This window comes from Carlito syrichta, unplaced genomic scaffold, assembly GCF_000164805.1.
Source record: "Carlito syrichta isolate Samal-C Ts95f unplaced genomic scaffold, Tarsius_syrichta-2.0.1 Scaffold305265, whole genome shotgun sequence".
Taxonomy (NCBI): Eukaryota; Metazoa; Chordata; class Mammalia; order Primates; family Tarsiidae; genus Carlito; species Carlito syrichta.
The window spans coordinates 374,368-398,419 of record NW_007249361.1 but is presented as its reverse complement, the minus strand read 5'-3'; the positions used below and the strand labels follow the sequence as shown (position 1 = coordinate 398,419).

Sequence of the window (24,052 nt, the reverse complement as noted above, 5' to 3'; positions counted from 1 at the left end):
GAGCCCAGCAGGTCGAGGCTGCGGTGGCCAGGAGCGGCCACTGCACTCCAGTCTGGGTGACAGAGTGAGACTCCAACTCAAAAAAAAAAAAAAAAAGAAAAGAAAAGAAAATGGATAGATGTTTGTTATTACTTACATGTACCAGAAACAGTGTCAGAGAAGCCTAATTAAGCTCTAACACATTATTACAACATGGCAATGCTGGCTAAGGATGCCCATATCTTTTCAATATTTTTTAAGAGAAATAAGAAATAGGATTTTTAAAATATCAAATACACCTGTTTTTGATAATGGCTTTAAATACAAAACAAAGAGTTATTCAAAGCCTTTTAAGCACTGGTCTAAACTTGGGTAAGAAAGTTCTGCAGTCAGCAGTAAAACAAAATTTAATATAGTGCTTTGTGTGTGTCAGGGTCTCACTCTGTCACGTAGGCTGGAGGGCAGCAGTATGATCATGGCTCATCACAGCCTTGACCCCCCCAGGGCTTAGGTGATTCTCCTGCCTCAGCCTTCTGAGTAGCTGGGACTACGGGTGCATACCATCCAGCTTGTTTTGTTTTTGTTTTTGTTTTTGTTTTTGTAGTGATAAGATCTCACTATTTTGCCCAGGCTGGTCTCAGACTCCTGGGCCCAAGCAATCTTCCTGCCTCGGCCTTCCAAAGTGCCAGAATTACAGACATGAGCCACCACGCCCAGCCTAGTATTATTTTAGTAGGACAAAAGAGAGCTATTCGCTCAGTGTGCTAAGAACACCAGCATTTAGGAAGAGGGGAAGGTCTCAGAGAGGTGCCATTTCAGATGCATTTTATGAAATTTATTATAGTTCAATTACATGTATGAAGTAATGTGCTATTACAGAAAATGGGTTTACATGAATTGCATGTAGACAACTTCAAACCTGAATGCTAAGACATCAGCGAGCTCCCTTAGTCCCAGGAGACAGAACCAAAGAGGGAGGTTCTGGTTTGCTTGTGTTTTCGTATAAGAGGGGAATGAAATTTAGAACTACGAAAGCTTCAGAGTCGACTTAGTCCTGCACTTGGCTTTCTGTTAATAATAGCGATGCTTAATGCTGACACTGGATTACCTACTAAGGAGGAACTGTCCTTGACACCCTCTATTCAGGCTCGCATGCAAACCAAATTAAAGGCCCTGGCAGCTACAGGCCAGATCCATCACCTGCAACCAAAGGGGCCTTTGTCCACAAAAACTGGGGTAAAAAGAAACTCAACCTGCCTCAGAGGGTTGTTGTGAGGGGCAGGCAGAAGAGCACATTTTTTTGATTCATGTTATAATGTAACTTTGACTCTTTAGAACCAACACAACCAAAAGTGGATATTTTCGCCTCTGCCTGAGCATCAGGATTCCTGGTGACACCAATACACATACACAGGCTCCAGGATAAAGGAGACAAGACTCCAGCTCAGCTGCCTGGAGCCACTGCAAGTGCATGTTGTCTATCCTACCAATCACAGTCATTCTGAAAAACAGCTACTCAGATGCATGCTTGTTTTTTGTTCTGTTTTGTTTTGTTTTGTTTTGAGTTGGAGTCTCACTCTGTCGCCCAGACTGGAGTGCAGTGGCACACTCCTGACCACCGCAGCCTCGACCTACTGGGCTCTGGCGATCCTTCCGTCTCAGTCTTCCAAGTAGCTGGAACTACAGGCACGTGCAACCACGCCCAGCTAATTTTTGATTTATTGTGGAGATGAGGTCTCACCAAGTTGCCCAGGTGGGTCTTGAACCCACGGGCTCAGGCAGTACACTCACCTCAGCCTCCCAAAGTGCTGGATTACAGGCTGAGCCACAGAGCCGGGCTCATGCTTGTTAAATAAAGTAAAATACACCAGAAAGTGAATAGGTCACTGGATGTAAACAGACATAATTGCCTGAGTAAAGCACTGCCTTTGTGCGGCTAAGGAAATGTTAAAGTGTTTAAAAAGAGCAACTTCATGTGCATTTGTTTATTTCTTTAGTTATCTTTGTTTTATCAATGCCCCTTAAGGGTAGTTTAAAAATCATAGTAGTCTGGGCTTGGTGGCTCAGCCTGTATTCCCAGCACTTTGGGAGGCCAAGGAGAGTGGATTGCCTGAGCCCGTGGGTTCAAGACCTGCCCAGGAAACTTGGCGAGACCTTGTCTCTACAATAAACAAAAAATTAGCTGGGTGTGATAGCACACACCTGTAGTTCTGGCTACTTGGAAGACTGAGGCAGAAGGATCTCTGGAGTCCAGCAGATCTCTGGAGCCACTGCACTACAGCCTGAGCTCCAGATCTCTGGAGCCACTGTACTACAGCCTGAGCGACAGAGTGGGACTCCAACTCAATAATAATAATAATAATAATAATAGTGGCCTGCTACCTGTAATGTCGACATTTCCAGAATATTAAAGCCGGAAGGGGGTTTGGAGATCATCTAGTTCAAATTCTATTTTAGGGACTGAAACTTGTGCTTCAGGACGGTGAGTGGCTTGATCAAGGTGACACCATGGTGGATGGAATACAGAGCAAGACTGCCTCTGAACACAGAAGTGTGCTGGGCTGTGTCAAGATTGAATCTGAAGCTGCATTTTGCAGGAAATACTGCAATTTCCCAAGGTCAGCTAGGGAGTCTCTTCATTTTTATCAATTTCATAAGTAACTATCATGCCTATATGCTGTACAGTAGAGGTTATGGCCTGCCTGCTCATACATTTAACAACTTTCAATCACTTATTTTCTATATCTATATATCTGCCTGTCTGTCTATCTATCACCTAACAATATTCACACACAGGCAAAATTATTTAGGTACAAAGGCAATATTCTTCACTTACAATATGTTTGGGAAAAAATATGTGAGATAATGAAGAAAAAAATCCCAGATGTGTAGAGAGGCACATGAACTATCCAAGCATTACCTCTGGAAGACGAATGTTCCAGCCATGGAAACAAACATTTGCCACACCCAGTGATGCATGCTGTTCTAAGCTTGGCATGCCACGGGTTTCAGCAGTGGAACACCAGACCACGCTGTGACAGGGAGGAGGACCTGAGCGGCTGAGAGACTCTGACACTGACCATGATTCCCCATCCCGCCTCTGGCCAGTGTCCTTGACTGTGAAACTTAGGGAGAGAGGAAGAAGCAATGGGATCCCAAGGCAGAGACGGGAAGGCAGTGGAAGAGAAGGAGAAGGATTTCAGCCATGTCTGTGCCCACGCCAAAGTTTAGAGACAGAAGACCACACTTTAAAAATGCATTAATATTCTTTCTTCCCTTTATTTAAAGGGAATATGTGTGTGTCCTGGGGCAGATGAATCATTTAAAATATGGTGGAGCAAAATTATTACATTAACTTTATTTTTCAACGATGTAATTTACAAGAGAATATTATTCAAAAGAAAATTTCTAAACTTGGCTGGCAGGAAAAATTGGTTTCAGTTTCAGAGATTACAGCTAGTAAGTGAAATGGAAATGTTCCTAAACTTCCTCAGTCAAGATATCAGTTTCTGGAACATGTGTTTTCCAAGAGCTTTTTGAACTCTTAATGATATCCCTGACTGTAAAATGCTAACATTTGGCGTTCGTACCAAGTAAAAGGTTGTGCAAAACTTAACGTGGCTAAAGAACTCTCCGGAAAAAGTACACCTAAGATGCTTAATAGCGGGGGAAATTCAGACGAGCTCACAAAGCAAGATCCTACTCCCCAAGATAAATTCAGGCAGGACTAAAGCAACACTTCCTAAATAACTGTCATATTCGTGGCAAGGCATAAAAATTGAAACGCATTTTTTTCCTTAACAAAATAGTCCATAGCTGTTTTTATTTATGCAACTAACACATGCATTAATTCTGAGGTCTGGAAACTGTGAAATGGGTGAAGGGACATTCTGGACTTGGCTGAAGGGTGTGCCAACCCTGTCCCCGTCTGGGTGTCCTTCGAGGATTTGCTCTCATTGTCGTCATATTACACATCTTGACAAGTCGACTTGTCTAACTGTGTGACTCATGGAAGTCATAATTTTTGATATAATGATAACACACACACACACACACACACACACACACACACACACACCCGGTGATCCTGAGTTTTGGTTCTGTTACCTTACTTACACATCTGAGTAACCTGGGGAGAGTGGTTCTCCTTGAAGAATATTTGACCAGCCCCTCCCCTCCTGCTGTTGCATAAGAAGAGTTCCTCCTAAGTCACAAATCTATTCTGAATGTTAATTAAATATTTACAAAGTACTTCTAAGTCCTTCCTGAATGCTAATGTGAAAATAGCAACCTGTGTTCATTTGAATAAGCAGAAACTGCTACCCTCCTGAGTTGAAGGCCTCTGAGTTTAATTCAAGTCAATTTGATGACTTGTGGAGAAAAAACAAAAAGAAAGAAAATTTGGTACCTACTATGCACAAGGCCCTGGACCAGGTTTGGAGATAAAAGTTCAGGGCTAGAGAATCTGTCAGAAATTACATTTCAAAATTATTTAATTCACAGCATTTCCCTCTGGGCTTAATAACTAAATTAGATGCAAAACACTTACCTTTTTAGCATTAAGCTTTTACGTTGCTCCTTAACATGTTCATGGTATCTAGTTACATAAAGATGCAGCATTTTCTATATATTAACATATTATTTCACATTTTATTCATTAGGCTTTTGAAAGTATTTTTGCATGAAGTTTTTACTTGTTGTATCCCAAAATAAAAATAGCATCAAAGTCTTTTTTTGCAACTTCCCAAACACAGTTGGGAAATAATGATCATATGCTAAAAAATGTAAAATGCAATTGGTGTTGTGCCCCATTTACTACAAAATCGCTACGAACAATGCGTTTTATACAGTATATGGCTCCAGGGAAGCTGGGTCAGCATTGGGAATGAATAGAGGACTCTGCATTCCAAATCAGCTCATTCTGCTCCAGCGCTTTTAAAAACTATTTGTTATGAGATTACTTCCTGTCAAGCACATAATGTGATATTTTCCTCCATAAAACTAAACAGTGGCTGTAATTCCAGCTTCCCTCATTTTCCACTTTTTAAACACTAAATATTTAAACCATGCAGATCTGGACGTCTCCAGCCAGGCGTCTGACCCACATGCCTGCCTGAGGCCAGTCACTCTTCACAGGACCATCAAGTCACCAGCTACACCTTGCAGCAGTCCCTGGGTCCTTACCTGCCCGCAGGCCAAGCCCATTCCTCGCTCCCCCATGCCGTGTGGACATGACAGATTTAACTCCAGGGCGTCTGCTCCAGAAGCCTTTAGACAGGAAGAAAAGGAAGGAAAAGGCAACGCTTTATTTGTCTGCAATATGCTGTCTCCACAAAGGTCACATGTGTCAAATGTTAACTCCTGCTTTCTGCATTACAGTTATTTGTGAGATGTATTTTCACTCTTTCAAATTAAAGTCTGTATAACAACAACAACAATAACATATGTTTCTAAGGGGCCACTCGCTGCTGTGTATATGTTAGATTTTTCTCTAATCCCCACAATCCTTGTATTCTTAGGACACTAATTTGCCAGGCAAGGGAACTGTGGCACAGAGGGGTAAATGACAGGTAATCAGTTGACATCGTAGAGAGTTCAACTCCAATCCGAGTGGCACCAGGTTTATCCTTTTCTAAACAACTTTTATTTTTATAGACACAAATCTTACTAATTCTGAATAATTGATACTGAGAGTAAGCAGGCAAGGAAAAATGTAGTAGGTTTGCTAGAATGAATGAGTAGAATTAAACATGTTTTTAACTGGAAATCCAATGTATCATCTGTAAAAGCAGCACATGCTAAGAAGCAGGAAATATTGATAATTTTGTCTTCCTTTAATTACTTAGCAGGAATTCTTAGTGAAATCATTCGTTCCTTAGCATACGAATAGATCTTGTCAAAATGCACAACATAATTTACTTTCAGTATTCTTATGATATTTTGAGAATCAGGATTCCTGCAAAGTCTTCTGTAAAAAAAAAACAAATTTTAAGAATAAACAAAACAGTTTTTAAAGTTATAGCAAACTGAAGAGAGGAGATAAATGAAATAGTTCAAGTTTATCATCTTTTACCTAACTTCCACAATTTCTCCAATGCCACAATTTATCTATCTATCTATTTATTTATTTATTTTATTTATTTATTTTTTTAGTTGGAGTCTCACTCCTTTACCCAGGCTGGAGTGCAGTGGCACACATGCTCACGCCACTGCAGTATCGACCTGCTGGGCTCCGCTGATCCAGCCTTCCGAGTAGCTGGAACTACAGACACACGCTATCACACCCAGTTACTTTTTATTTTATTATAGAGACGAGGTCTCACCAAGTTGCCCAGGCTGGTCTCTAACCCGCAGGCTCAGGCAATCCACTCACCTCGTCTTCCCAAAGTGCTGGAATTACAGGCTGAGCCACTGAGCCCGGCCTGCAATTTCTTTTTCAGTAAGGACAACCAGAATCTTGAATTAGTTATACTAATATTATAACATGCCTATCCCATCATGCAAAGCCTTAAACAAATAGCTCACTATTTTCTATGTATACCAGACCTTTCTTGAGGCCCACAGCTGTTTCTTCTTTCTCTCTCCTTCCTGGTCAAGATTTTAGCTCATTTTCCCCTGCTTTGTAAATTTTAGGTAAGACCTCAACACGTGGAAGAGCTGTAGCGCGCCACTTCTAGGAAGCATCGTGGCCCATCTTTATTCATGAGTGAGTGCGTTTTCTTCTGCACATTTGCGGAAGTCCATTTGATCATCGAGCCTGTTTTCTAACATGGTCTCATTATGGTTTTTTGCTTCCCTAATCCAGTTTTAAAATGCTTCATGTGATTTGAAAATAACTGTAAATCATGCTCGTTTTTCCAGCTGGCTTGACAGTAAGCCTGGACTAGCACCGCCTACTGGGCCCTGAGTTCTAGCTCTGGGTCTGCTGCTATGGAATTGGGGTGTTTTGGACAACTCAGTAACCTTCTTGGCCTCCAACTGCTCAAGTGCAAACAGTAGACACTAACACCCATCTCAGACGCCTGCTATGTGGTTATCATCAGTTGAATGAAAAGACTGTACATTGCAATTATACACAATGGCAAGTCTTTCTTATTATTTCTTAGTTATTTCAAATATCCCTTAGACTTCTTTATTTAGCCAAAATGTAGCAATTAATAATAGCAAGTCCATTCAACAGCATTTTGGATTAGATAAACCTTAGGTGACATGTGCATACATATTTACATTATGCATATTGCATTGCAGAACTACAATTAGCCACCATTGTAGATAATCATAGTTCCCATTAATTGAGCTCTTATAACATACCCTTTGTATCTTTTACTACATCCTCACAATAACTTTAAGAGGTAAGGTATATCATTACTCCCACTTTACAACAGGCACAACAGAGTCATAAAGAGTTCAGCACCCTACAGCTCATAATTGGGAGAAGCATCTCAAACACAATTGCTTGGAGTCCAGAACCTCCATTCTGATTCACTGTTATAATGTATCTGAAAACATTTATTCTATGGATGGAGTTATTATAGTATAACTTCTTCCAAGCTTGAAGTAAAACTTAAAAACTTTTAAAGTCACCTGTCCAATATAAAGTCTTTTCAGTGACTAATTATTATGATTTCCCCAATAGTATATGCATTGACAAACACCATCCACTAAAGACACCTGGAAAGGCCTTTGAAATGAGCAGCTAGGCCTCAGGAATGGAGCCGGTGATACTCAAGGTGACACCAAGAAAAGAGGCCATTAACGTGGCCTCTGCTTGAAAACACCCATCACAGGGTGCACACCTCCTTAAAAGGCAGTTAATTCCACTTCCAAGCAACTGTAGCCATCCAAAAAGCCTTAATTGCTGAATTAGCATGAAATGTTAAATTAACTGAAACTGGGCATGCATTCTGATTCTTGTTAGTCACAAGCTTTTTAGTTTAGTCACGTATTCCAGAGTTTATATCCTACTTCACCTAAATGATTATAAAATAAACTAGCAATGGCAGTTATATTAAAAATATGCTGTTTCTAGTTTCCTTGATTGCCCAGATTATTCACCCATTCTATAAAATAAAATAAGAAATTAAAAATTGAAAAACAATGAAACTAACTCGGGATGTTGCAAGGTATAAATAAATTTGATAAAAGTAAATTCCTTGGAACAATTCCTGGAATACAGTAGATACTATAAAAGTGTAAGCAAATACTCTCTATCAATCAATCAGTTTATCTCTCTATCTATCAAATTATCTGCTTATCCAACTAGAACCTCTGGCTTCCTTCCTCTGCCTTGACCTGGAGAAAATTTGAGACAACTCACCTTGTCCTACATTATCTAAACCTCAAGGGGGAAAGGAAAAGAGAATGACAGGAATTCTTGAAATAGTGGCAGTGGTGTAGTTCTTGAAAATCATCTGAATTATGTTATAGAAACACCCAGAAACACCAGGATGGTAAAACCATAAGCCCTTGCACAATCCATACAGAAGAATCAGGCTCCCAGATCTCCCTGCTCTCCCCATTCTCTTCCCTTCCTTCCCGACTTCTTCCTCGTTCTTCCTCACCTTCCTGAACACACACTTCTAGAGTCACTGGATGGGGCAAAGCAAGGGGCGTAACCATGAGCATCAGAAGAGGAGCTACAGGGGACCAGAGCTGGGTGTCAGTGTCCCGCAGGGCAGAGCAGGGACATCCACCTGGGGAGCTTTGAGGTGCTGTGCCAGAGTCTGAGGGGAAGGAAAGGCAAGGTATGGGGATGGCAGAGGACACAGACCTCATGCAGGCTGAGGACAGCGTACCGTGGCGGGAATGAGAGGGATACTTCCTGGATGCTCTCGTAATTTCTTCTGTTCATAGCTACACGAGGTCAGATGTTGACTTTCTAGGTATCAACACTACCATCCAGTCTTAACTATTCAAAACTGTGGTGCAAGTTCTCTGGGCTCTTGAACCTCTCTGAGCTAGACCTGGGACAGGTGAAGCACTGCACTGGCTTGGGTCCTGCTGGACATAAAGTCTGCTACTGTCATCTCCAACTGGGTTCATCTTCTCTGACTCTATTATGGCCTGTTTACTGTACCTCTCCAGGGACTCACATCCACCAGTCCTACACATTGCCTAAGTGTGCCTCTGTTTGCTTCTTGCCCTATCCTATTTGAGATTGCCTAACTCTCATTCCTACTTAATTTCCTGCTGCCAGATTCAGGAAAAAAATGCTGGGTACCTGGTTTGTGGCTGGGCTCGGTGGCTCAGCCTGTAATCCCAGCACTTTGGGAGGCCCAGGCAAGTGGATTGCCTGAGCCTGTGGGTTCCAGACCAGCCCAGGCAACTTGACGAGAACTCATCTCTATAATAAAATAAAAAATAGGGGGGAGGGGAAGGGAGATGGGACTAATGGTAGTAAACATCTGTCTGGGGACGGGGAGACACCTCTTATCAACAAGGGTGCCTGAATGAAGCATATTTGTATACCTAACCCTTACCTGTACCCCACAATAGAATAATTAAAAATATTGACTTAAAAACTAAAATAAAATAAAATAATAAAAGTGTATTAAAAATAAATAAATAAATAAAAAATAGATGGGCGTGGTAGCGCTCGTCTGTAGTGCCGGCTACTCGGAAGACTGAGGTGGAAGGATCGCCAGAGCCCAGTAGGTCGACGCTGGGGTGACTGTGAGTGTGAGTGCTACTGCACTCCAACCTGGGCGAAGGAGTAAGACTCCAACTCAAAACACAACAACAACAATAACAACAACAAAAGAACCTGGCTTGTGAGTGTTCACTGTTGACTCTGCTAGGAGCAGTATGGCCACCTGACTTTGGGACCTGTGCTTCCCCATGGGACTTTCCTTGTCTCCTCCCTCGGATGATGGTCAGAACCTGGGGAATTCTTCGCTCATCAGGTGCTTGACTTAAGTCCTTCAGTTTCAGATCACCTCAAGGTCATAGGTGCCAAATAAAGGGCCCCCTTCCCCTTTGCTCTGTAAAGGCTTTGTGTGTATGTGTGTGTGTGTGTGTGTGTGTGTGTGTGAATACTTGAACTCTGTAGTTCTTCTTCACTTCATTCAACAAACATGTGTTGGTGGGCAGAGCCTTGTGCTTGGAACTGGGGATAGACCGTGTATCAGATGGAGGTCTCCAATCTCATGGAATTGTTTCCATGATATACAGGGAAGAGCAGCTGTTTGCAAGGATCAGTGACACCACTGATGCTCGTCATTTCATCAAATGCTGCAGAAGAAGCCAGGCTCGGTGACTCAGCCTGTAATCCCGCGCCTTCGGGAGGCTGAGGTGAGTGGATTGCCTGAGATGGCGGGTTTGAGACTCGCCTAGGCAGCAAGACTTTATCTCTACAATAAATCAAAAATCAGCCGGGCGTGGTAGCGCGCCTGTAATTCCGGCTACTTGGAAGGCTGAGGCGGAAGGATCGCCGGAACCCAGTGGATCGAGGCTGCGGTGGCCGGGAGCGGCCACTGCACTCTAGTCTAGGCGATGGAGTGAAACTCCAACTCAAAAAAAAAAAAAAAAAAAATGCTGAAGAAGGAAAGCACAGACAGAGGTAGATCTAGATTTAAGGGAGTCTGGTGCTTAAATAACTTGGAAAGTCCTCTAAGAAAAACAACAATTAAAGATTGTAAACACAACGTTTGGCACAAAGATTTGGACATGGTCAGTGCAAGTGAATGCCCAGAAGCTCCACCATCAGGCAAGTGGGCCTCTGAGGGCAGGATCTCAGAGCGCAGGACAAGGAGCTCTAACCTGCCTCCCAGAGGGCTCAGGGTCAGGATAAGAACAGTTCTGGAGGAAGAGAGAACATTCTAGGCCACGGAAGCAGAGGCTCTGAGTGAGGAGCAGAGCGCATTGAAATATCAGGAGGGAGAGGGGCTGGAATGGAGAGAAGAAACCCACCAGGACACTGCGGAGGGGGCGGGGCCAACCACATTGCATGCAAAGGTCACATCAAGAGTTCTCAGCTTGGGAGAGATGGAGACCATCTGGGTTGACTGAAAGCAAGATCAGTGGAGCTTCTTCCTGGCGGTCATGTGGGTTATTGTGGCAATGATGCCAAGTGGGCCACACCCAGTTTTATGCTTTCTCAAACTTGGTGTCCTTACTGATCACTCAGGCTTTGGCCACTAGCTCAAAGGGAGTCCCCACCCACTGCTGTCCTCATATCTTCTAGAGTAATCATCAGTTTTCACGGACTTCCTCCAGATGGAGGCAGACTGTATCGCCACTGCCGCTGTCCCTGTCCAAGCATCCAAATAAGCACTCCAGGAGCCTTTCCCTACACCTCAGGGGTTTGGGTTAGGTGAGGCATTGCCCCACATGATGTGGGATCTGGCTTCCCTGACAGCTGCCCAGAGAGGGCTGGGAAAGCAACCAAAAGTACAGAGGAAAGTAGAACCCTTTGGGGTGACACGAGCCCACAGAGATGCAGGAGCCAGGAGAAGTGATTCTTACCCTCCTTATCTTCACAACTGTTGGGAAGCAGGATGGTCGCACATTCTACCCAAATGACTGAGTCATGGAAGTCATGTACTTGTGAAGTGGTAGCCAGCTCTAGAATATACCACACCTGATTTTTCCCTTCTCCCTTCTCATTTTCCTTTTTTCGTCACTCTTACTGTTCTGAGGTTGTATCCTTCAATAAGGCTTTTTCAAACTCAGGCTCTGTTGTCTAAGCAAATACACATTATGAAAGAAATGGATTTAAGATCTAATATTGTGTGCCTCAGTAATGGCTCAATTGGGCACACATTTGATGGCTATCTTACTCAACTTTGTTTTGGCTGGCCAGGGGACTTTATACCTAGTAAGTGCTTCATAAATCTTCCTTTAAAGGTAAAAGGAAAAGGTTAAGAGTACAAAGGAGGACAGCCTGTGATAAAATACTCAGATAAAAAAAAAATTGAGCAGAGCCTAAAAATGCTGCTGATTTGAAAAAGGCAGCAAAAGCTTTTGAGGAGATGACATGCATAGAACTAACCTTAACCCTAAACCTTAACACTGAAACTAAAGTAGCACTAGCCTTAGATTTAAGCTAACCTATTTTTTTTTTTTTTTTTTTTTGAGTTCGAGTCTCACTCTGTTGCCCAGACTGGAGTGCAGTGGCGACTCCCGGTCACCACAGCCTCGACCTGCTGGGCTCCAGCAATGCTTCTACCACAGCCTTCCGAGTAGCTGGAATTACAAGCATGCGCTACCACACCCCGCTGATTTTTTTGATTTATTGTGGATATGAGGTCTCCCAAACTTGCCCAGGCAGGTCTTGAACCTGCGGGCTCAGGCAATCCACTCACCTCAGCCTCCCAAGGCACGGGATTACAGGCTGAGCCACCGAGCCCGGCTAATTTAAGCTAATCTTAACCACAACCCTAACCATGGCGCTAGCCCTAGTCCTAGCCCTAACACTAACCTTTACACTAACCTGAACCCTAACCTAAACCTAACCCAAACCTTATCCTAACCCTAGCCCCAATCCTAACCCTAACCCTAACCCTAACTGTGCTCAAAAAACATGACAAATTCAATCCATGTTGAAGAATGCGTAAGAAGACATTATAAGCATTCATATTCTATTGTTTAAAAGGAAGGTTTGGTGCAGTATAGTTTTATTTCCAGGAAAAAATAAATCTTTCTCAAGAATATGTGTATGTGAAGAAGATAGACCAGACACACATTAGCTTTTGCAAACAGTATTTAGTTGACTGAATCTACTCTATTTTAAAAATATGCCTAGGTTTATTTTTATTTAAACTACCCATGTGATCCTAAAGTTTATTCAAAATAGCAAAGTAATATGATAGGTTCTGGGGAAACAAAAAATAATAGCCCTTCTTTGAAGAAATTTTAATTCTAACAGATTCTCAGTCTTTAGAATCCATCTACCATAAGGAAAGAAACCTCATAAGCGTAAGGTATAGTAGACATCATCACATCAAGTCATTAGCTAAACTTGTCTCTGATCTCTTGGATTCTGATATCACCAACCCTAAAGAGATGTGCATTTTAGATGGTGTGGAAACTGGCTTGAGTATGCTTTTGTTATTGTTGGTTTGTTTCAATGTGGTTTCTTCCACGGTAAGAAAATCTGTTTTGAAACACGTCTTCCTAAATCAACATCAAATAGCGATTCTATAAAACGTCCACCCATGAGCTGTGATGGAGTCATGCTACCTAAAGCTGCCCTCCGGAAGCTGTGAAGGCCTAGGGATATTTCTTTCACGTGATATCCCTGGGCTGGCCTAAAGTTAGGGTAAAAGTGTGTTTATCTATTTATTGGCATTTTTCTTTTTGAGTTGGAGTCTCACTCCATTGCCCAGACTGGAGTGCTGTGGCACAATTTTGGCTCACCCCAGCCTTGACCTCTTGAGCTCAGGTGATCCTTTTACCCCAGCCTCCAGAGAGGCAGGCACTATGAAGGTGTACTCCTGTGCCCAGCTTTTTTATTTTATTTTTCATTTTTTGGTAGAGATGAGGTCTTGCTCCACTGCCCAGGCTGGTCTCAAACTCTTGGGTTGGAGTGATCCTCCCCCCTCAGACTCCCAAAGTGCTGGGATTAAAGGCATGAGCCACTGAGTCTGGCCTTATATTTTAATTGACATTATCTACAGCTTGGACTTCTTAATATGTAGATTGCTTTCCTGGGGAGAGATTTTACAGACTGTTTTGACTGAATGAAAGGCATACTTTCCCCTCACCCCTGCTTATTTCCTTTTCTTTTTTTCACCTTTTTTCATGTTTTTATTTTTGCTATAGAGCAATTTGAAGGTGATATTAAGTGAAACTGCAGTTAAAGAAAAATATGAAATGTGAAAAATATCTTTAATTTAGTCCGTTTATACTTAAAAGCATTTGACTTTTTAAAAGTAATTTTTAGGGTTTAGTTATTTAAAAATTAACGTGCAGTAGTTTAAAAATTTTTGAGCATTTTATTCTTATAGAAAAGCAGAAAAGCAGGCAGCGTGATAAAGCCATTCATCACAGTCAGCTTGAAATTGGCAAAGCTCATGCCAGGCACAGGCTCTGTGGAAGATTTCATGGTCAATTAGGTAAATACATGTATAAAATGGACCCAGCTCAGAAGATCACAAGGCCAATTACTGATCATGTTTAATTTCACCTCCCTAAGTCCCAGAAGTAATTTTTCCCCTTACAGTTTTTAGAATATCCAAATAAAATGTACAATCAACACTTCCGAACACCATAGAGAGCTTCATAACTTTGCATAATGTGGAGTCAATTAGTTCATAAGTATTGTTAGGACTCAGTCTTCTATATTACTGAGAGGTTTTCAAAAAATCACAGCTAAGACTGTCTAGACCATTTTCCATGACAGCATGATGGACATAAGTGTATAATTTTAAGTATGTATTTTTCTATTTGAAATACAAATTTGAGGCACATGGTTAGTTGTTTGCATTTGTGCAAGATTCAATTTATATTATAGAAAACCTGCTGACTAGTGTTCCATTCAGGAGCATTCTGTCCTGCTATTTTATGCATGTTTGTATTCAGACTAGAATAGCATTAAATGAACCTTTTATACTTTAAATATTCAAGAGTTTTATATTCAAAATTTCTTCTCTTACTGTCAAACCAGTTTGCCTAAAGGCAAGGTAAGATCAAGTTAGACTCTCAAAGGTAGAATTAAATTTTATCATGGCATCCATCATAATATACAGCTTGCTTAATATGCAAATAAAGAGTGTATGTATTCAGAGAATAAAGGAGTTTGAAGTAGTGTGTGAAATCCAAGAGATCGCTTTTATAGAATAAATTCCTTTTAAATTTTCCTTTCCATCATTTTAATGAAAACACGGTAAACAAATTATAATAGAAATGTTTTAAGTTACATTTTCAATTCAATTTTACTTCTACTGTCTTATTTTTGATGGCAGCTCTTTATTTAAAACTAATAAAAATAGGAGAGAAGAAATAAAATAAATATATACTAAAGAAACCATTACCTCAGCCATGTGGGAGAGTTCCATCCAGTCATTTTTGTTGTAGCTGCACATGATGCTAGCAATCAGAATCTGTAAAAAGAAGGAGGAACCGATATAAGTTCAAGTAGTTATGCTGCTGTACACAAAGATATATTCATATTTACACACACACATTTGTGATGGTAAACTGTAAGATACAACTCATTTTCAATCTGTTGAAAAACAGATCCTTAGAAAGCAGCAGGGCATTCCAGTGAGACTCAGTACTACATGCGGGACCTTGGATTCTAGTAAGAGGCTTGTTCATTCACTGTCGGTGAACACTTCAGCAAGTGACTTGACTTCCCTGAACTTTAGTATCCTCATTTTTAAGATGGAGATACTGATAAGAACCTTGTCATCTTCCAAAAGCAGCAGTGGGAATTACATGAATTTGTGTATGGGGAAGGTTTGTCTAAATCATACAATGCCATTGCCTGAACCCAGAGGTTTGAGACCAGCCTGGGCAACTGGGTGAGACCCCATCTCTACAATAAATGAAAAAATTAGCTGGGCGTGGTGGCACGTGTCTGTAGTTCCAGCTACTTGGAAGGCTGAAGCAGAAGAATCGCCTGAGCCCAGCAGGTCAAGGCTGCAGTGACTGTGAGCCTGCCACTGCACTCTAGCCTGGGTGACGGAGTGAGACTTCAACTCAAAAAAATCAAAAAACAAACAAACAAAAAACAATGCCATAGAAATATTTATTAGTGTAATTACTGTCATAGCTAAGAAGTTTCAAGCTATGGAAAAGAAAAAGATAGTGTCTCCCTCAATCATTACTTATTATAGCATGCATAATAACACCTTATATATGCATGGTGTATTATAGCTCTGTGTTTTATTAAACATTGTTATTTAGCTATAGTCTTATAGAAATCCTATATTGGACGCTGTGCAAAGTGGTAGTTACTAGTACCTGCTCTGAAGTCACAATGTCTGTGTTAGAACCTTGACTCTGCCACCTACATGTGGCCCTGGGCAAGGTACTGAGGTTTCTGATTGGTAAAATATGAGTAATAGTATGGCTTATTTAGAAAAGCGGCATTGGAAACTACTAAGACTTACAAAGCTCTGATGGTGTGCTAGGCACTGTTTCAAGGCTGTTTAGCAACGTATTCAGTCATTCCCATGTTACACTCTCATCTTACAGATGAAGACACTGAGGCCCTTAGACATAAAGGTCACACAGTGAACACAAAGCAGAGCCAGGACGCAGAGCCAGGCTGTGTGGCTGAGAGTCTGTGCTGTTAACACTAGGTCCTACTGGCCCAATGTGAGTATCAATACACATCAGGAATTATTTTTTATTATTACCAGGTAAAGAGTGGAATTGAGACACAGGGTTTGCGCCAAGCTCAGAGTTACATAGTCTCATGATGGAGTCCACTACAAGTTCACATGCTCTCACCACAGACAGCTTTTTTATGTATGTGGAGGAAAAACAGATGCTGCAAAAGTCAGACCCACGCGTTCATCGTTGAGAGGAAGGAGCTGTGAGCTCGTTGGAGAGAAGGCTAGCTCTTCTCTCCTGATAGATGGTAAGCTTCGTGAAAGCAGCACCTCCTCTGCTCTACCTATCACTTTATCTTACAATCACCACACAGCAAGGAATGAATGAATGAGTGAATGAATGAATGAATGAAAGGGGTCACTAGAGGCTTAGGAGCAGGGGTTGCTTCATCAGCTCGCCGTTTTAAGGTTAAGCAGAAATGAATGTCATGGGTTAGAAAAGAATAAAAAAATAAACAATTGCTGAGAACTCCTGGCAAATTATTATCAGAGTTGGAGTGGGGAGTGATTAGGACTATTAGCTCTGGTAATGCTGCCTTGGAGACCCCTGCCACTTTACTAACTGCCCTGGGATGAAAAATTATCAGTCTATGCTGCAACGCATCCTGTCTAGCACCTAGCCTAGCCACAAGACTTCCTCTCAACATACTTAACCACAAGCCTGAGTTAAGTCCTAGCAAGTTAACCACAAAAATCCCCCCAAGCCCTGTAACTGCCCTAGCCTGTAAGTGGTAGTGGACTTCAGTTTTCTGAAGTCCCCTCTGCAGGCTCTCCACCTTGGAATAAACCCATGTTGCTGTTGAACCAACCGCCCATCTTCCATCTCTCTTTTCCTATCCGCTTGTTTTCTTGACCTAACAAGGGCTGATGCAGATGCTGGTCTCAGTGATGTCAAAATGCATGTCAAGTACACAGGACCAGTCAGCAGGAGAAGGGATTGAGAAGGAAGTAGTAGATCCGAGGGTCTGTACCTGAGTCTCTGAGAAAATTGCAGAGTGTTAGTCAGATAAAGGTAGAACAGTGACTGGAAACACAGAGGCCCGAGGAAACAGCAGATGTGGATGGATTTCTTGGAGGGAGGACCCAGAGGAGAGAAAATAAGCAGAGGACGGACAGAGGAGGGCCAGGAAGCCGGGTTGAGTTCAGGACTCAGCTTCGTGAATTGCGAGGCTGCCTGCCGTTCCTGAGAACTTGGGAGGAAAATGTAAGCATGTATGTTCCATGACCTTTTCTCTAGGGACTCTGAGACATGGAAGGTAATATTCCATGCTTCATTTGCATGTAGAAAAGGGTCACCAGCATAAATATGCAGAAATAGGTGGTCTTTCTGCCTTTTCCTGGTGATCTGAGCACTCAGGGACGCTCTGTCCCACTCTCCAGTTAGGACAAGGGGACGGGAGGAATATGAGAGGGGACACCAGGTCTTCTAGAACCAGACCTAGGTATCCCTTGCATTTAAAGAAAGAAAAAGATATTCAGGACCCATTTGAAAGGAAAAATCAGCCAGGATGATGCCCGGGGGCAGCCGATAGATTCCTGTTGTCTTCAGTGGCGTCAAGACAGAGGTCAAGTAAAAAATAAATAATAATAAAATAAAAAAACTTGTTAATCTTAGGATTTAGGGAATGAGCAGAGTCCTGAGACTTGTTAGTAGAACTTCGAGGGCAGAGTTAGATACAAAGATAGAGACCCAGAAAAGAATTCTAGCCATCAGACACTAATTCCCCTGTGGTGAAACTGACAAGCAACAAATAAAGGTTTTAGGGAATTTTATTGCTTAAAACAAAACAAGCTGAAACAGTAACAACAACAACAAAACAATGACTACCAAAAATAAATAAATAAATAAATAAACCAAGTATGACAAAATCACCTCCAAGCTCATACTTTCACACAACCATGAGGTGTCTGTTCAGTCATGATAGCCACAGCACTGTGTTCTCACCAGTGTCCCCAACAGTACCAGAGAGGACAAGGAAGACCCTGCTGGTGGGCTGGACCCAGCCAGCCAATGGGCTGACCAAAAAAATCCATGGCCAGCAAAGTGAGGTTTGTGAGCACTGACAGCAGGGCATGATATATGCTCTCAGTCAGGGACTAACCCTGTTCCTCTTCCCTAAATGGCAACTTTAATTTTGATAAAGCTGTTTTTGCTTCAAATTTATATTGATTGTGCCAGGGCTGGTTAGAATCATCGTTTGCCCTATAGGCTGCTAAGAATCATGTGGCACTGCAATTGAGCTTGATGAAGAGGAATCACATCACCCCAAGGATCGCCTAGGACATCGAGAGCCCCACCGCCACTAAATGCCTGTGGAAGCAGTGGCTGCATAGGATTGGGCGGCCTCTGACTGGGGATGGGTGACCATAAAAGGGAGAGGTGTATTGTGTCCAGCAGAGGCAGGTTTCAACTGCGTACTCGGAGCAGCCAAGCACTATCCTCTTTTCCTTTCTCTGTCTTCTTAAAGCACACTCTGTCTTCTTGCCCCAAAAGATGAGACACAGGCTCATGCCTGGGCTAATCACAGGGCAGGTAAAGCTCTTCTTCTCACTGATCCCTAAGCCAGAATGACTTGTGTTCTGAGCTGCTGATGACTACTGACTCCTCACATCACCACCTCCTTACCCCAAAGCTAGCCACACTAGGGAAAAATAAGGCAGGCAGGGAGGGAACATGCAAGATGGAAAGATACCTACACCTCCAGTGGCTTCTCAGGCCAGTGCCCCACTGACATATCTGTACCTCTAAATGTCAAGTACCACTCGGGGGCTTAAGAAAATTCAAGTTGCATAATGCAAGAAAGAAAAAAAATACCAAAAAAAGGAATTCAAGTTGTATCCTGGTTTTCATCACTTAAGAGCCTTGACAATTACTAATGCAAAACTAAAATTGTCATTATTAAAAGTAACTTTCTAAGCAATTTTTTTAGTCCACTAAATTTAAAGGAAAAAAAATTACAAATTTTTCTAAGAATGCTAACTGGTCTCAGTATTCTAACTATCCTTATCTAAAACCAAAGGATGGTTTGTGAAAATAGACTATGACGCTCTATTTCAGAGAGATAAGGATGACCAAAGAGTCATTTTACTTTCTATTAAAAGAGATTCTGCTTTTTCAGAGTCAAGTTAGAAGATATTAACACCAAAAGGACACTGGGCATCATTTAATCTTTCTTTGATGATTAGAAAACCCTTCAGTGTTTTGCTGTACTGAGTTTTTAATCAAGCAGGAGGGGACAGTTTTCTTTCTTTTCCTATGAAAAAAGAGGCCTTATGGATATTTTATATTGTGAAACACTATGCAGTGTTACTGGAAACGAAGCCCAATGAAACATTTTTAAATTGAAGCACTCTCTCCCTATATCAATATTTCACTTAACTTACACCATCTCTAGTGCTCCCTCTTTATAGCTCATCTTTCAAAACATTATTGAATGAGCTGATGTGTAAAAGCCAGAAGCTACATAGTACTTAAACTTTGCCCCATCCTACATTTTATGATGCACAGTCTGTGGGATTCAAATGATGTCATTTAACAGAAAACTGAGCACCTACCATGGTAAACACAAAATGGCATGCAGAAATGAGTTTGAGATATTGACTTGGATTCTTTGCTCATTCAAGTTCCAATCAATACTTCTTGAGCACCTACTATGACCAGCACCTTTTTCTAATTCAGAAGGAATGAAAAAAGCAGACTAATTATCTGCCCTCCTGGTTACATTTTCGGGAAGAAAATAGTCATAACAAGTAAAAACAAAAACACTACTGGGACCATTTCTAGGTCAAGATGATTGTTATGAAGGCAGTAATAGAGGAGGAGGGTATAACAGAGAAGAGGGGATACAGAGCCACCTCAATGGATGGTCTGTCATAGTACTCTGAGTAGAGAGTGGAGAGGCAAGAGGTTCCTCACATGGAGAAGTGAAACAGAGAACCGAATGAGAGCTGTCAGGCAGGTAGAGGCAACTTCACGTGCACTGGCTCCATGGCATGAATGAGCATGATGTGTTTAAGAAAATAAAAAAAAGGCCTGTGTGGTTGGAGGTTCATGACAGGACAGGAGGAGCATAAGCAGAGAGAGCAATGGGCACCGGTCACATCCCTGGGCTTTCACACCTGTGGGAATGTGGGTTTATTGTAGGTGTAAGGTGGGGTCACTGAAAGATGTCAAGGGGAGTGATGGAGTCATCTGACCTAGTTTTCATAAGGTGTGGAACCAGGAATGGGACAAGTGGGTTAAGGGTCAAAGAAATTATGTGGCTTGCAGCATCCAAGAATATAGAGAGATGGGGATGTTCTGAGCTAGAAACCACAGGACTGGTGAATGGTGAGATTCGGAAGTTGTAGAGAATAGTAGAAACCTCCAATGATCCCTAGGTTACTGGCTTGAATGACTGAAACTTTGGAATGTAGACTATTTACTGAGGCAGAACAAAACCCAGTGAGGAAATAGCTAGCAAGGGACTATTAAGAGTTACAATTTCAACATATCACATAGCAAATATTTAGCAAAATGCTATTAGTGAAGACGTCAAGTGTGCTAATGGATATACGAGGTCAGGATTCCTATAGAGGTCAAGAGTGAAATCACCAGGCCAGGTGACTTCACAAAGGGAAGGAAATAAGACAGAAAAGGGAAGGACCCAGCCCCGGAGGCACATGATGTAATGTCAGGAGACAGGAGTGATCCAGGAAGTAAGGATCACTCAACTATGATGAACGCTTCTGAAGATCTGTGTAAGAGAACAGGGAGGTGTCCATGGATGTGACAATAGAAAAGCCATTGATGACCTTTACAAGAGGGCTTTCAGTGACACAGCAGGAACAGAAGTCAGACAGGACAGATCGAATAAATAGAATATGAGGAAGTAGAGGCAATACATGAAACCTCTCTAAAGGTTTTGCTGGGTTAGCTAAAAGAGAAAGGAAGCAGCCAATAAAAGGACATAGAAGGTCTAGTAAGAGGTTTTTCTTAATGGACTGTATTTGAGTATGCTTTTATGTGGGTAAAAATGATCTGGGAAAGAGGAAGAAACTGCTAAAAGGCCAGAAGTGCTAGTGCCTGGAGAGCACATATAGAGGAAGTGGTCTTTAAGGAGGCAGGAACATTGTTTCTAATTAGCAGGATGGAAGCGAGGAGGAGAGAGAGAAACAGGCATGGATGCAGTTAGGTTTCTGACATGGTTTGGAAATGGCAAATCCTTCTTCCTGTTGTCTAAGTTTTCCTTATGGGGGGGTGAGGTCTCTTGTAGAGAGTATAGGAAACTAGAGACACAGGTTTGGAATAATGAGGGAGAGATGAAGCCATGATCTAAGAAAATATAATGTAAGAAAGGGAATGTCAATAGTGGGAAACTGCTGGGGTGGGGTGGAGGGGAACAGAACATCAATAAGAGTAACTGATCTCAAACTAGGCGAAGTGGGGACCAGAGAAAGATCCAAAGTTTACCTTTACAATGAACACCTATCTACCTAATCCTGATTTGTACCCCACATCTTTAAAATAAATAATTTTTTTTAAAAAGGAAATGGGAAAGCAAGTTTACTACATGATGACCCATTACTAGTTCAAAAAAGACAGATGTATTTAATAAGTGTGGATACTTTTTTGAAAATAAGATTAATTAGTAAAAATGCGAAGACGAGATGATTTACAAAATTGGAAAACAGACTACAGTCCCTTTTATACGGATGAACATCAAATGCAGATTTTATAGACTGTCTTGGAGTTGAGATCCATCTTATCAAGATGCTTTTTGGTGCTTCAGGCATTAAAATTTTATGTATTCCTGCAAGGACATTCATATAGTGCATTCTGTTTTATAGATAATATTTTTAAATTGAAATTTTTTATAATTTTGACTTTCATTTTGACTAATGACTACAACTTTAGAAAATGTGTACACCTTTGGTAAATATGTAATTCTTATGAGACATTAAAATGATAAGGCATATACAAATGCCAACTATAATAATTTATAAATCAAATTTTGCTTGTTTCTTTCTCCCTGAAAAAACATCAAAGGTTAAAAACAATAAATGGATGCTTATTCTGCAAAATAATTAGTGCCAAGTGGCTCCCATGGTCATCCTTTGAAACTTTTAAATGAATCAAAATTAATGATCAATTTTTTTATTTTGATAATTCTACTTTCTTATGGAAAACATAAAATAATTTTATTAAATAGTTTTTCAAACTGAATTGTAATAAAGTTTACACATTAAAAATTAAGGTGTAGAACAAAATAAAACTTTCAGTCGATCACAAGCAGGCTGCCTTGTCAAACTCCCATTGACTTAAAGTCTGTGCTTTAGAACACACAGTGACAACACTGTTTGGTATTCTGTAACCATCCCATGAGCTACATTGGAAATCCAGTCAACAATTCAGCTTCAAGTCAATCTAAATTTTTTAGTAGGAAAAAACTGGAAAGTAACAAAGGTGAACCACTGTAAATTACAAGTAGCTAAGTTAGGTTTTGTCAAACAATTTAACAAAATCATTTCTAACACCACTGGGATTATATTGATGAAGAAAAATATCATGGGGTATTTGATTTTCAAAGACATTTAAACTAAGAAAAGATGTTTATAAAATATTAATTAACTGTATAACAGTCACATGTTAAATGTACTTTATGCCCTAGCTCAAATGCAGTGAGAGTGAGATTGATACAACTATAAGGAGATGTCCTTTCATTATCCTTCTCTCATTGCCCACACCCAATTACTCACAAAGTACTCTCTAGTCCTCCGGTTCTCAGATTTGCACAGAGCATTCTCTAGTCTCCAGTTCTCAGATTTGGCTTAACACTGAACATGGGTTGAACAATGAACACTGACTACCTAAAGAGCTATAATCACCATCATTATCATCATCATCATCCTCATCCTTATCATTTTCAACATCCCCAGGCTTCTGAGTTACTTTGCACAGAGAGAGGTAAGGGCATCAGAGTTTCTCAAGGATCTCCAGTGTTCAAAAGCGCAGGCAAGTTTGAGAAGTTCTGCTCTGGTCTACTTCCCAAGCATCCCTCCTAAGTTCTCTGGTTCTTCAATCACGACTGTATTAAGGTCCTCATCACTGCCATTCTGGGTGACTGTGGAAGCTTTCTTTTTAGTGTCCCAACTCTGATTTCTGCCTAGGATATCTGTGGAATCCTTCGAAAGAAACAAATCTTCTCATGTCACACTTGTATTTCAAATTCAAGATCCGAATAAAGTACTCTTTATTAGGCTATACAAGACCACAATGAAATTTTGGCTTTGACCAGATTGAATTACTTTGCTTCCTGAATGTAACATGATTTTCTTGATCATATGTCTATTCCTTCTGTCTGCATGAATAAAGATTGGGACCTGTGCTCTCAGAAAGTATGTATAATAAAGGAGACAGATGAAAATTGACTCAAAAATAATTCTAGTTTTACTAACCAGGATATATGAAAGCAAAGGAAAGGGTGATCATTTATACCTGTGTGAATCAGGGAAAGCACCACATAAAAGTGACACAACCCATTCTGAAATAATCCACAGATATTTACAGGACTATCCCAAAGATATTGCAGGTTCAATTCCAGACCACAATAAAGCAAATATTTCAATAAAGGGAGTCACACATTTTTTTTTGTTTGTTTCTCATTGCATGAAAGTTGTGTTTACACTATACTATAGTCTATTAAGTGTGCAGTAGCATTCTGTCTAAAAATATGCATACCTTAATTTAAAAATGCTTTATTGCTGAAAATGCTAATAATCATTTCAGCCTCCAGGAAGTCATAATCTTTTTG

At 41.0% G+C, this 24,052-nt stretch overlaps 1 protein-coding gene across 1 annotated transcript in view; it reads right to left on the bottom strand.

Moving 5' to 3' along the window:
- Positions 1-24,052, bottom strand: part of LOC103263796 (dihydropyrimidine dehydrogenase [NADP(+)]) — a 405,431-nt gene that overhangs the window by 53,671 nt on the left and 327,708 nt on the right. The window contains 2 exon segments of the mRNA XM_021714144.1: positions 5,164-5,247; positions 14,952-15,020. Coding sequence (XP_021569819.1) covers positions 5,164-5,247; positions 14,952-15,020 — 153 coding nt within the window.